This window comes from Stegostoma tigrinum, chromosome 16, assembly GCF_030684315.1.
Source record: "Stegostoma tigrinum isolate sSteTig4 chromosome 16, sSteTig4.hap1, whole genome shotgun sequence".
Lineage (NCBI taxonomy): Eukaryota > Metazoa > Chordata > Chondrichthyes > Orectolobiformes > Stegostomatidae > Stegostoma > Stegostoma tigrinum.
In genome coordinates, this window is record NC_081369.1 from 15,749,661 (window position 1) to 15,764,257 (window position 14,597).

General features: G+C 42.0%; 1 protein-coding gene across 2 annotated transcripts in view; it reads left to right on the forward strand.

The window, feature by feature from the left end:
* The window catches only part of cpne2 (copine II), a 220,764-nt gene that overhangs the window by 54,725 nt on the left and 151,442 nt on the right, over window positions 1-14,597 (forward strand). For both annotated transcript variants that reach the window (XM_059651546.1, XM_048546529.2), the window contains one exon: window positions 10,455-10,544. In XM_059651546.1, the coding sequence (XP_059507529.1) occupies window positions 10,455-10,544 (90 nt within the window). The remainder of the gene's footprint in view (window positions 1-10,454; window positions 10,545-14,597) is intronic.

Here is a 14,597-nt window from a genome sequence, read left to right on the forward strand (position 1 = left end):
ACAAAAAGCAGGATCAACATTAGAAATGAAATTTGAGAGATCCATTCAGAGGTCTAATAACAGCGGGGAAACAGGTATTCTTGAACCTGTTTTCATATGTGTTTAAGCTTTTGTATCTTCTGCCTGATGGAAGAGGTTGGAAGAGATTATAATTGGGTGAGAAAGGTCTTTGAATAAGAAATGTAGAGGGAGTCAATGGATGGAAGATTGGCTTGCGCGATGATCTGGGCTATATTCATGACTCTCGGTACTATCGTATGGTCCTGGACAGAGCAGTTGTTGCACCAAGCCACAATGCATCCAGATAGAATGCTTTCTGGGGTGCATCTATAAAAGTTGGTGAGAGTCCTTATGGAATTGACTTTGCCTCCTGAGGAGAAGAGGAGTTATTATTCCTTCTTGACCCTTGTATCAAAGAGGGAGATCTATAATAGATTGGTTATTGTCACTCCGAGGAATTTGATGCTCGTGGCCATTTCCCAATGCAGCTCCATTGATGTAGATAGGGGTTAGTCTTCCTCCTTACTTCCTGATGTCGATGATCAGCCTTTTTGTTTTACTGACATTGAGGGAGAGATTGTTATCTTTCCACCACACCACCAAGCACGCACGCTCTCTTTCCTGTATTCTGTCTTGTCGTTGTTTAAGATCTGGCCTACAATGGTGGTGTCGTCAGCAAACTTGCGGATGGAATTCAGGTGAAATATTTGGCCACACAGTCATGAGTGTACAGGGAATACAGTAAGGGACTGAGCACACAGTGCCCCAGTATTGAGAATTGTCGTGGAGGAAGAGCTGTTGCCTATCTTCACTGTGGTCTGTGGGTCGGCAAGTTGAGGATCCAGTTGCAGAGGATGGAGCAGGGACCTAAGTCTCAGAGTTTGGAGATTAGTTTGGTTCGGATGATCGTGTTGAAGGCAGAGCTATAGTCAATAAGTAGAAGCCTGACATAGATATCCTTATTTTCCAGATGTTCCAGGGATGAGTGTGGGACTAGGGAAATGGCATCTACTGTGGATCTGTGGCACCAGTAGGCAAGTTGCAAGGAATCAAGGCAGGCTAGGAGGCTCGAGTTGATATCAGCCATGACTAACCTCGAACTGCTGGCATTGCGATGTAATGCGCTGATTAAGGCTGTTGTGGTGCAGCGGTAGTGACATTACCTCTGAGCCAGAAGATTTACTTTCAGGTTCCTCCTGCTTCAGGGGTGTATCGTAACGCCTCTGAATGTGGTAAGGTGGTGCATTAGTTAGTATTACTGCGTAACAGTGCCAGGGGCCCAGGTTTGATTCCAGCCACGGGTTTCTGTGCAAACTCCACATTAACATTCTCCTCATGTCTGTATGGGTTTCCTCTGGGTGCTCCAGTTTTTTCCCACAGTCCAGAGGTGTGCAGATTAGGTGGATTGGCCACAGTAAATGCATGGTTACCGAGATAGGGTGGGATGCTCTTTGGAGGGTCAGTGCAGACTCAATGGGCTGAATGGCTTCTATCTGCACTATAGGGATTTCATGATTAAAACTAAAACAAAAAAAAATCACTGATCTCGAAAGCGGTGCTAAGCACATTTAAAAATATACTCACCATACTTACCCTGGTGTATCATTGAATATTTAAAACTACTACTTTAGACCAATTGCTTCATATATTTGTCTACACACCTCTTTATTCAATTTCCACTTGTGGTTATTCTGTAATGAACTCCTATTAATAGTACAGCCCCTTTCATGCTATTTGAATCTGAGCAAACGCATTTAGCGTTTGTAATGTTCTCTGTATCATCATTACGTTGCAGCATCAAAATAGTTCTTTGAATAATACCAATATTTTGCTTTCTGTTGATTCTGTCCTGATCATTTGTAACCAGCAAAGTTTGTGACCCAGATCTGACCTGGTGTAGCCCAAATCTCTGTAATAATTTTTATTATACCTGTCAGCTTCCAATTTGTACCGCAGCTGACCAATTCAGAGTGCATTCGGCAATAATATAGATACAGCTCAAACCTTCCTGTTAATCTCACTCTGAATCCTTGCCCATTCATCTCTGTCTTGTTGCCTTCCTGTTTTCACTCGCTCTCTCCCTGCTCCTGTTGCTGCAGTCCCTATTATCTCTATTCTCTAACCTGACCCCAATAAGGCAAACAGGCAACTGTGTATGTGAGAGAAAGAGAGCGAGAGAGAGATGGCAACATTTTACTTGTTTAAATAAGTGCCTTTCCGTCTTCAGTGTTGGAAAGGAAATGGCTTCAGCATTTGTGTTGTATAATGCACAGTCATTTCCTCCGGAGTTCTGGCTTTGCAGATGTGAAATCGCGCTGGGAAATCATTTTAAATGACCAATTTAATATTTATTCAGTGGCACCCCACTGACTAAAAGAACAGCAAGTAAAGGCTACTCATTAGGCAAGGCCCAGTTACTCATTAAAAATAGCACAGATCATGGAGAGCTGGGCCATCTGCAGAAATGGCTATAAATTTGTAACTGGGAATGAGAGTAAGATTGGGGAAAGATATGGACTTTTTCACAATAATACGCTTCTTTCTTCATGTTAGGTGTAAATGTAGCTGTAAGGCTGCAATGGCAGCTGATTTTTTCAACCCATTTCATAGTATCAGAGTGTCTTGCAGCATCGCAAAGAGCACTGTATTGCTTTTATTTGAGTGATTTCCCATGTCTTCCAAAAGAAACCATGTTATAGATTTGCCCTGTCACCTTTTAAATACTTGTGTATGTGGACACCAAAGTGCCTCTGCTTATATATACTGCCTTTCTGTATCTGTCTGTCCACAGAACATCACTTGACACTTCTTAGTATTAGATGCCATGTGACAAGCTTCTGCCCAATTCACCATCCTGTCTGTCATTACCAAGTTTCGTATCATCTGCAACCTTTTATAATGCTTCTCTGTGGAGTTTTTTTGTGTTAATTGACAGTGGCAGATTCATGAAGACATCAGTTAGCTGCTGCACAACAGTCCTCCAGACACTCTAATAGTTAACCTTTGAAACCAATGATGAACTGTTACTAGCTGAGGGTCCATAAGTGTTTGAACTAATGAACCTTAATTTGTATGTTAGGGATAATGCCAAAAAATGTCAATGTTCCATTGAGTATGCTCCTTCTAATATACAAAGGCCATGTTATGGATCTCCTGATGGGAGTGATCTTGTAATTCTCACTAAGTTACTGAAATAACTAAACTAAAATTCTGCTAGCAAATTGTGGTGATAAAATTGAAAGTGGAAATGTAGGTGTTGGTAAGTCAGATTCCATTTGAAGAGTAAACCTAATATTTATGTCTCCCAGTAACAGGTGGATACCAAGGAAGTGATTTTCTGTGAATAAAATCAGAAAATGCTGGAGAAATTCAGGTCCAGCAGCTTCAGTGGAGAGAGAAACAAGACTCTGATATGAAAACCAAAAGAACTGCGGATGCTGTAAATCAGGAACAAAAACAAAGTTGCTGGAAAAGCTCAGCAGGTCTGGCAGCATCTGTGAAGGAAAAAACAGAGTTAACGTTTCAGGTCCAGTGACCCTACTTCAGAATAGGTTCTGAGAAAGGGTCACCAGACCTGAAACTTTACTCTGTTTATTTTCCATCACAGATGCTGCCAGACTTGCTGAGCTTTTCCAAGAAACTGTTATGACTCTTCTGTGGAACACACCAGTTCCTAAGTTGAGTGATATACTTGAAATGCCAGCTCTGTTTTTCTCCTTTCACAGATGCTGTCAGAGCCATTGAGTTTCTCCAGCACTTTGTGTTGGTTTCATATTTCTAGCATCTGCAGTATATTAATTTTGTCTAAATGATTTCCCATGTCTTCCAAAATCAGAACTCGCTGTTTAAATACAATGTCTACAAGAGCAGGTCAGAGGCTAGGAATTCTGCAGCTAGTAACTTGCCTCCTGTCTCCTCAAAGCCTGTTCTCCATCTACAATGCACAAGTCAGGCATGTGATGGAATGCTCTCCAGTTGCCTGAATGGGTGCAGCTCCCAACAATACTCAAGAAGTGTGACTCCATCCAGCACAGAGCAGCCCGTTTGATTGGCACCGCATCCACTCCCTTCACCACTGATCTACAAGGTGACTTGCAGAAATTCAGTGAAGATCCTTAGACAGCATCTTCCAAACCCACGACCACTTCTGCCTAGAAAGACAAGCACAGCAGATACGTGGGAAAGCCACTCACCATCTTGACTTGGAAATATATCACCCAAAGAAAATTGCAGCACTGAAACAGGCCCTTTGGCCCTCTAGCCCTGCGCTGATCCAGATCCTCTATCTAAATCTGTCCCCTATTTTCCAATGATCTGTATCCCTCTGCTCCCTGCCCATTCATTTATCTGTCTAGATACATCTTAAATGACGTTATCATGCCTGCCTCTACCACCTCCACTGGCAACTCATTCCAGGCACCCACCACCCTCTGCATAAAGAACTTTCCACACATATTTCCCTTAAACTTTTCCCCTCTCACCTTGAAATCATGACCCTTATCAATTGAGTACCCCACTGTGGGGAAAAAGCTTCTTGCTATCCAACCTATCTATACCTCTTATGATTTTGTAGACCTCTGTCAGGTTTCCCCTGCCCCAACCTCCATCTTTCTGATGTAAATATTCCTAACCTACTCAAGCTCTCTTCATAGCTAACGCCCCCACACCCCCTCCACACCAGGCACATCCTGGTGAACTTCCTCTGCACCATCTCCAAAGCATCCACATCCTCTTGGTAATATGGTGACCAGAGCTTTAAGCAGTATTCCAAATGTGGTTGAATCAAAGTCCTATATGACTGTAACATGACCTGCCAACTCTTGTACTCAATATCCCGTTCGATGAATGAAAGCATGCCGTATGCCTTCTTGACCACTCTATTGACTTGCGTTGCCATCTTCAGGGCACGATAGACCTGAACGCCCAGATCTCTCTGTGCATCAATTTTCCCTAAGGCTTTTCCATTTACCATGTAGTTTGCTCTTGAATTGGATCTTCCAAAATGCATCACCTCGCATTTGCCCGGATTGAACTCCATCTGCCATTTCTCTGCCCAACTCTGCAATCTATCTGTACTCTGCTGCATTCTCCGACAGTCCCCCTCACTATCTGTAACTCCATCTGTTCCTTCATTGTTGCTGGGTCAAAATCCTGGAATTCCCTCTCCAAGGACATTGCAAGTCTATCTGTCACACATGGACTACTGTGGGTTAAGAAGGTGGTTTAGCACTTTCTCGTAGGCAACTAGAGGAAAGCAAGAAATGTTGGCCAGCCAGTTCAGCCATTAGTGAATAATAAACATTAAGACAAAGACCCTAGGCGTAGAATCAGGAGTTTTGATTGTCATCTGCTGTGGACTATAGAAGGTCATCTCAGGACAAAAGATCCAGTTGCACCTAGTCTTGGCCTCTAGGATGAGATTTCTACTCAGCTAATCTGCTGGAGTATTGTATGTGAGAGAGTAAAATTGTAAAATGTCAACACGAGAAATTTTCTTCCCATGAGTGCCACCGCCAGCAATAAAAACAATGTCTACCTGCGTAGAGCCTTTGCAAGAAAATAATCCAGGTGCTGCAACAGACCAGTGTCAAAGAAAATTTGATACCGAGTCACATAAGGACATTAAGCATGGCACTGTGGTTAGTACTGCTGCCTCACAGCGTCAGGGAACCGGGTTCGATTCCAGCCTTGGGCGACTCTCTGTTTGGAGTTTACACATTCCGTCCATGTCTGCATGGGTTTCCACCAGGCACTCCGGTTTCCTCTCGCAGTCCAAAGATGTGCAGGTTAGTTAGATTGGCCATGGTAAATTGCTCTGTAATGTCCAGAGACATGCAGACTATGTGGATTAGCATTGGGCAATGTGGAGTTACAGAGATACGGTTAAGGGGCTGGGGCTGGGTCTAGGTGTGATGCTTTTTGGAGGATTAGTGCAGACTCAATGGACAAAATGGCCTCTTTCCACACTGCAGGGATTCTGAGATATTAAGAGACATGACCAAAGCTTAGCAAGCTTTATGTATCACCTTACAACAGGGATAAGTTGACAGAGAGGTTGAGGGAGGAAATTCCAGAGATTAGATACCAATGTCAGAAATTACAGATACAACATTCCACATTCAACTCCATAAATTCCTGGCCTTCATACCATGTAAACTGTACAGCGAGAGGAACATCACCTTATTCACATTGTTGTGCACTGCATGCTTTAACACTCAGTTAAGAGATCACAACGATGACAAACTGATGTTACTCTCTTTGAGAACCAGATTCAATGAGCACTTTGTCACAGGGTTAAGGCTGGTGTAGCTCTCACTACCCATTTCCCTGGGTTGACACACATGCAGAACATATTCCAGTCAGAACAAGACCTGATTCGGTCTCCACCTAGGACTGAAGAAATATTGAACTCTCTGGGCTCTGTTCTGAGAAGTTCACTCAACATAAGTTGCACCAGCTCTAGACCTACTGACAGTGAAAGATGGCCCACTTTGGCCAACATCATTGCTAAGAACATAGAGACATTACTGGCACATGATCTGTCTAATCCACAGAATAAGAAAAGTTGCCTAAATCCTTGATCCGCACAGTCTCCAACACCAACCTCAACACTGAAAAGTATCTATATACTCCTACTGGCACAGTTCAGTCAAAACATACATAAAATATTCAAGTGCATGAGCTCTATCGAGAACTCAGTTTTTAAAAAGAAATTGCATTGATTTTCACAGTTTTAATAACGATTAATTGTGGGTGTCTTTATTTACACCATGAGCATTTAAAGCTTCAAGATTTTATTTTGGCTGAAAAACAAATTACAGCGTGTAAAACTCCTTCTCCACCTCTTCTCTCAGCGTCTCCCTTCCTCTCCTGAAATTTGTGGCTGTTTTGAAAGATTCAGTTCCTTTGGCAGTGGTAACCTTGTACTCCATGTGTGAGCGAATCTCAGTAACCAAGACTAGGGACTTGTCACAGTTGACCCTGATCATAATGTCCCCCATAGTGAATACTTTTTAGAAGAGCTGATTAGATAATGACTGGGAGTGAGGAAATTCCAGCGGTGGAAATCATCATTGAATTATACAACGGCAAACACCCATCCATGCAGTCATTTCAGCAATGACCAACTACACCTCTTTCCTGCTGACCTCAAAATGTAAAGATCAGCAGAAGCAATCAGAGCTGAGGGAGTCTGGATCGCATATCCTTCTTTAAATGCAACGATTAAACCAGTTTTCCGATTTTCATGCCGATTTGAGCGTGTGCACGCTGGACTCTGAATCCTGTGATCCAAGTTTGAATCTAGGTAATACCTTCTTGGTGAATGGCCTTAGAAAGTCTGTCGTTTTCGTCAATACACGACCGAAACTTGAAGTGGACTAATTTTAACACGCTCAAAAATTAAACTTTCAAGCTACCTCACTATCATTCATTAGATGCTGCATGATTTCAAAGCAAACAATGCATGGATGCTTGTTGATTTTCAATGAGACTTGTACGATGCCAGAAAAATAGCTTCAAACAGCAGAAAATACAGAGCAAACATGTCGGAAAATGCAAAAGAAATCCCAAGTTTTTTTGTTTTCCTGCATAAAGTTTTGTTTTGAACTAGTGAAATTGGAGGAAGTTTGTGGGTATGGTTCTTTAGCTTTTGGAAGAGCCATCGCAATAAGTGATGTATTCATGCACTGGGGTCCATTGCTGGGCATAAGATAGCAAGGAGTTTCGGGCATGGTGTGTCAAACTTGTCTGTTACAATACGCTTGCTTTACATTTCAGTTAATTGTATCTAACTGGGGAGTGCATAGAAGTTGGAAATTCTGCCTCCACTTGCCGATCGTTTGTAATTGAAACCCTTTCCTTTGAGTAGCAGGCGGAAGCTGATAACAGTGCCCCACACCACAGAGGCTTGACTGGTACACGCCAATCTGAAAATGAAGCTGAGACCTTTCCGACTCTCTTCAAACGATTTTTCCAGCTTTTCCTGAGCAAGGCATCATACTTGTCATTTTGTGCCTCATTCGCAGCGACAGAAAAACACACACACACACACACACACGCACCCTGTTAACCAGGGCGAAAACAGGCATCGTGCACTGCTGCCAAATAACCCATGTTGAGGAGGCAATAATGAATGGTTGCATTTTTTAAATGTGACAATTACAAGAGTACCTGGTTAGAATTTGTGTCACGTCAGACAGATGCGATCTCAAATGCCTTTTTAAAATCACAGCTTGCGTGGAAAGGTTTTATTGCATATGAATCACTTCATTGTCTCCCAGCTCTGCTGTAAAGGTCAAGTGAGACACTTCTAGTTTTTCTGCAGGTTTATTTTTGTACTCGTTGCTTTGCCCCATCATTTGAAATAGATATATAAAATCATATTTATAATGGGAAGTGGTCAATAAACAGACACTTTCTCTCAGCATACTTCATGCTTTCCCTCTCCCTGCCTTATATTGATGAATAAACCTGATCTATGTTATATGGATAGGGCTAAAATTTAAATTATTTTCACAAACTTCATGTTAATATTTAGAGGAACTGATTGTCTGTAATTTGGCAGGTGAATCCTGGAAAACCGTTTGCAGTTTTGGGAGCTCCATGTTCATGTCAACCACTTCAGATAATGTGGAAGCCAAAAGAACAGTGTATGCTGTAAATCAGAAATTGCTGGAAAAGTGCAGCAGGTCTGGCAGCATCTGGGGAGAGAAATCAGAGTCTGCTTTTTTGTTCCAGATAGTAGGGGTTAGATGCAGGATAGAGTTCCCTCCACTGCCTCTGTGTCAAGAATGCAACCCTTCCTTCCATTAGACATGGTTGAAGTTTCCACACCAGCCATCAGTCTAAGTACATTTTCTTTTGTCGGTTCATGATGGATGACCTCTCACAAGAAATTAAGGTCACAAATCATTTTGAACAAGATCCTCACGAGCATTAAGGAGAGGAAAGTTTCATCCTTTACGACTGCCAAGTTCTAACCAAGTGCTTAGGGTCATAATGGCACAGAAGGAGGCCATTTGACCCATTGAGTTCATGCAAGCCCTGAAAGGGAAAAGTATAATGTAATGAGATTTGATCTTGAAATTTGATGATCACTAAATCACATGCTCAATTGTGAAGGTTTAAGCCCTGATAAACAAAGTGGGAGGATCTGCTCACTGGGACCTAAATAGTGGGCTCTGAAAATTTTTAGTCTTCCATGTCCACAGTCTTATTTATGCAAGATCTTGTCCAAAATGTTTAAATGGAATATTCCACATTGAAGAAAAACATTATCAGAATTAGTTTTCCTGGCCAAGGCAGCAGCAATGATATGAAAATAGTTGGCCCAGAATGATTCATACCTTTAAACCAAGGAAAACCTCAGAGTTTTGACAGAACTTTGAATAGTCACCAGAGATTCTGAATGAAACTCATTTCCATTTAAACTAGATAAATAGTGAGCTGAAAAACACATTTGTTTCTCAATTCTTTCAAAGAAGAGGACTGCAATGTTTTCTTGTGACATCTAAGAGCAGAGAAACTTGCATCAGGCATTAACATCAATAGGCAATATTCTATTGTACTACTGTTATACTGCACATCTCCCGTTCAGTTCCACTGAAGTTACGAGCACTGATGTCAGCCCAGGATAAATTTCTGACCCCATATACATCTGCATGAGATATAGCACACAACTACGCTGAACCATTTCTTCAAGTGGTTTCCCTTCTCTGTGCCAAAGTGACCTTTCCATTTCCAACACCTTTTGGCCCAGTTTTGATTTTCAGTGTAACAGTGTGGGATGTCCAGTATACAGTGATACCTTGTCTGCTGGGAAATGTGCTGGCCCGAAATGGATTTGTAATTGATGTCATGTTCTGGACTGGAAGCAAATCCCAAACTGAGAAACAGAGGAACAGTGTTCTTTCTGCCAAACCACATAAATCTCCTTCTTCCTTCTAGTTGAGAGTAATTTTGTTACGACCAGCACAAAACTTGATCCTTTCACCGACTTTGTCTCCATCTCTCCCTCCTCTCCTGAAGTTGATAACTGGCCTGTTTGACAGATGACACTCTAATTGACCATTTTTCATGATGATTGTTTTGGTGAGAGGTTTGAAGGCAATGGTGTTGCTTGCTATTGAAACCCAGGACTGTTGCTATCATGCCCAGTGCAATTCCAGAAGGGAATTCTGGATAGGAATAGAAACTTTAAAAAACCAGCTAGTTTATCAGATTCTGAAACATAGGACTCTGGCGTCTTTCAAGCAAAGTGCTTCATTACACCTGGATAAATTCAGGGCTGCATCAAGATAACACACAAGATACTGTTGAATGTGATTTGATTTAGCTCATCCATGTTCTGTCAACTAATGTTGTAAATTGACTGAACAGAGGCCTCCAGTCTAAATGTTGTTGGAGGGCTGTTGCCAGTGTTGTGGCTAACGTTTTTCTCAATTCTTTTGCAGGTTATAAAGAATACTCTTGATCCTGTCTGGAAGCCTTTCAGTATGCCATTAGTGTCCTTGTGTAATGGAGATGTAGAAAAAGCTATAAAGGTAATTGAGTCACCAATGAATGATCTGCTCTAAAAGCAATCCATGAGTTCCCAGTTCAATATTAAAGGCTCTTTTTATGGATATTACATAGTTACCAAGATACATACATTCTAAGAGAGAATATGTACAATATTGTTTTGATTACATCTAATAACTTGGTAGTCAACGTTGCTTCTCGATGCCTCTTAGTCAGAACATGTGTATTGCTGTAGATCACTTCGTCTTGCCTGTCAATCAACATGTATTCCTCTCATAACAATCAGTTCAATGTGAGAACATTCACTACCTTTGGTTTGCACTTGGGGAAAGCAGACAGCAGCCTGTTTCAGATTAATGGTATGTATTTCTGCCTCAGTAGGAGGATATGGTGTGAATGGAACAGTTAGCAGAGATGACCACAGCAAGAGAACCATATCTAATCGCCAGTAGGGTTGTTATCGGTTCTTCATTTCCTTCCTGGAGGCATCACAGCTATCTAATATAAAAGGAAAAATACTAATGCTGGAAATATGGGATTAAAATGCCAGAAATACTCAGCAGACAGTTCATCATCTGTGGAGAGAAGCAGCGTTAACTCATTTTCAGAATTCCTACTGGATCATTTTAAATCAGTATGTGTATTAATGTTCCTTCCAAGCTGTACAACCACCTATCCATTTAAACATCTGTACATGCGCAACTCCACAAAAAAAAAATTTAAAGAGGCTACGGACTTTCAGAATCATGGAATGGTTGCAGCACAAATGGGGGTTACTTGGCCTGTTTTGTTTGTGTCAGCTCTCTGTGCGAATTACTTGGGAAATCTCACTCCTTTGGCATCTCCCGTAATGCTGCGACATTGTTAACATCAGGTAGTTATCCAATCCCATCTCAAAATCCACAACTGAACCTGGCTTCGCCATATTCTTAGACAATACATTCCAAATCATATCCATGACTAGAGAAATCACACATAAACTTTGAAAGGAACACTGATTAGCTTCTGTGTGAAGTAGTTATGATACTGGCATCCAAATGGTGATAAGATATTTTGCTCAGGTATTTCTTACCAACAAGAGCAGGGATTTTCTAATCTAATTAATGCCCCATTGGTCTTTCCTTCACCCACAGTTGTCAGTGGTTGATTGAAAGCATAGTTGGAAGTGCCGTGACTGACTTTCTCACCGATATACTATGTGTAGGTGATGTTGATAAACCTTCTCTCATTGAGGAAATGTGGAGCTCCCCTCCCGCAAAAGCACTTTGAAACTGGTTGGCAATTGGAAATTTCCAAATTAGGCTGAAGGAGTTTTTATTTGGCCAGCATCTTAAAGGATATTAAAGCAAGGCAGGAAGACTGAATTAAGAAACAGATCGACCGCAATCTAATTGAGTAGCAGATTGGGCTCAAGGAGATGAATGGCCCACTACTGTTGCTGTATTCCAGTTGTTTAAGAGAGTCACTCAGCTCTCGATCTCATCACACCCTTGATTCATACATAGATCAGAGCTGAGCTGATCATAGATGTAACAACATCAATCACACGTGTCTCAGCGTCTATTTTCCTCTCTAGCTATCAGTACAATATGCCCCAAGCAATCATAATTATTTCAAAATGTGGTTATACAAAAATATGTCTTCCTGGTTGATTGATCCAACTGCCAGGCTTCTGGAGGATTCAGAATGCACTTGACTAATGAAGCAACACTCACTGCTCAACAACCCCAATGTGGATGGACTCTCAGGCTCAGACTCTGCATACTAGCCTGGAATAGTACCCTTGCTCCATCCTGTTCCTGCTATTAAAAGGTTTTGTACTTGTTGAGAGAAAGATATTGAGACCTTGTGCATTCAGCGTTGTAACGTAGGAAGCAGGGCAGCCAATGTGGACACACACAACTCACAAAAGCATTAATTTCATAAGCGTCAAATAATCGGTTTTTGTGATGCTAATCGTGTGCTACATATTGGGCAGAACATCAACTGTAGCTTCTCTGAATTATGCAGTAAGATGGTAGCTGGGATCGCAGTTTCAATAGTTCTAATCTACCTATTCAGGGGTGTTATGAAACGGTTCTCGAGCAGAAGAGACTTGAATCTAGGCCTTCTAGCCCAGAAACAGGGGAACTACCAATATGCCACACAAGCTCTCCCAAGTCTCAGTTGAACATCTCATGTCCTGCCGTTCCTTCCCACCACCTTTTACTGAAGGATGGAACATTTGGGTAGCACTGCTTCTCATGCGTTGCTTGGGAGACAGGGAAATGAGCATAATTCTGAGAATGCCCTCCCTTGTCCCCTGGGAAATAAGGCAAGTAATAGTAGCCAGATGAAAGGTTTTGATGGAGTGCTTTAAAGAACGGTATCCAGTGTCAGGGAGGGCCAGTAAATGAGAGCTTATAGATTTAATAGAATAGAATCGAGGTGATGTACAGAGAGTTATTGTGATTTGGAATGTGCTGTCTGAAAGGCTGGTGGGAAAAAGAACATACAGAAGGAAATTGGATAAATGTATCAAAGAATGAATTTACAGGGCTATGAGGAAGACGGGGGTTGGGGAAGTAGAATTAATTGGATACTTCTAACAAATAGTTAGCAGAGGCTCAGTAAGCAGAATGGCTCTGTTTCGTGTGTTATTCAGTATAAAAATGGATGAAATAATGCAAGGCAAATAACACAGACTGTAAAGTGGCTTCCAAAATAGAACATAGAACATAGAGCATAGAACAGTACAGCACAGAACAGGCCCTTCAGCCCACAATGTTGTGCCGACCATTGATCCTCATGTATGCACCCTCAAATTTCTGTGACCATATACATGTCCAGCAGTCTCTTAAATGACCCCAATGACCTTGCTTCCACAACTGCTGCTGGCAACGCATCCCATGCTCTCACTACTCTCTGCGTAAAGAACCTGCCTCTGACATCCCCTCTATACTTTCCACCAACCAGCTTAAAACTATGACCCCTCGTGCTAGCCATTTCTGCCCTGGGAAATAGTCTCTGGCTATCAACTCTATCTATGCCTCTCATTATCTTGTATACCTCAATTAGGCCCCCTCTCCTCCTCCTTTTCTCCAATGAAAAGAGACCGAGCTCAGTCAACCTCTCTTCATAAGATAAGCCCTCCAGTCCAGGCAGCATCCTGGTAAACCTCCTCTGAACCCTCTCCAAAGCATCCACATCTTTCCTGTAATAGGGCGCCCAGAACTGGACGCAGTATTCCAAGTGCGGTCTAACCAAAGTTTTATAGAGCTGCAACAAGATCTCACGACTCTTAAACTCAATCCCCCTGTTAATGAAAGCCAAAACACCATATGCTTTCTTAACAACCCTGTCCACTTGGGTGGCCATTTTAAGGGATCTATGTATCTGCACACCAAGATCCCTCTGTTCCTCCACGCTGCCAAGAATCCTACCCTTAATCCTGTACTCAGCTTTCAAATTCGACCTTCCAAAATGCATCACCTCGCATTTATCCAGGTTGAACTCCATCTGCCACCTCTCAGCCCATCTCTGCATCCTGTCAATGTCGAGGACAAATCTGGTCCGGGCCTGGCGACTTGTCAATCTTAATGTTTGACAAAATTTTCAGCACATAGCTTTTTCCATTCCTCTCTGCATCAGCTACGCAGACTCAATGTTTATTAAACTTTTCATTTCTGTTTTAAATGTAATTTTTAGTTTGTTTAATGGCTTTGCTATTTGCCGGATCCCCACTATAATAATTCTGGGAGTGAGCATTCTTCAGAAACTGAACTGGACTCACCATATGAACAAAATGGCTACAAGAGCAGGCTAGAGGTTAGGAATACTGCAATGAGTAAGCCACCTTGTGATTCCCCAAAGACTGTGCAAAATCCTCAAGGCACAAGTCAGGAGTGTAATGAAATACTGTCCACTTGCCTGGATGAATACAGCTTCAGCAACACGCAAGAAGCTTCCCATTCTGTTCAAAGCAGCCTGCTTGAATGGCTCCATAACTTTCAATGTTCACTTCCTCAACAGCCCTGTTACACAGTGGCAGCAGTGTGCATCATCTACGAGATGCACTAGCAACTCAACAAGGCCCA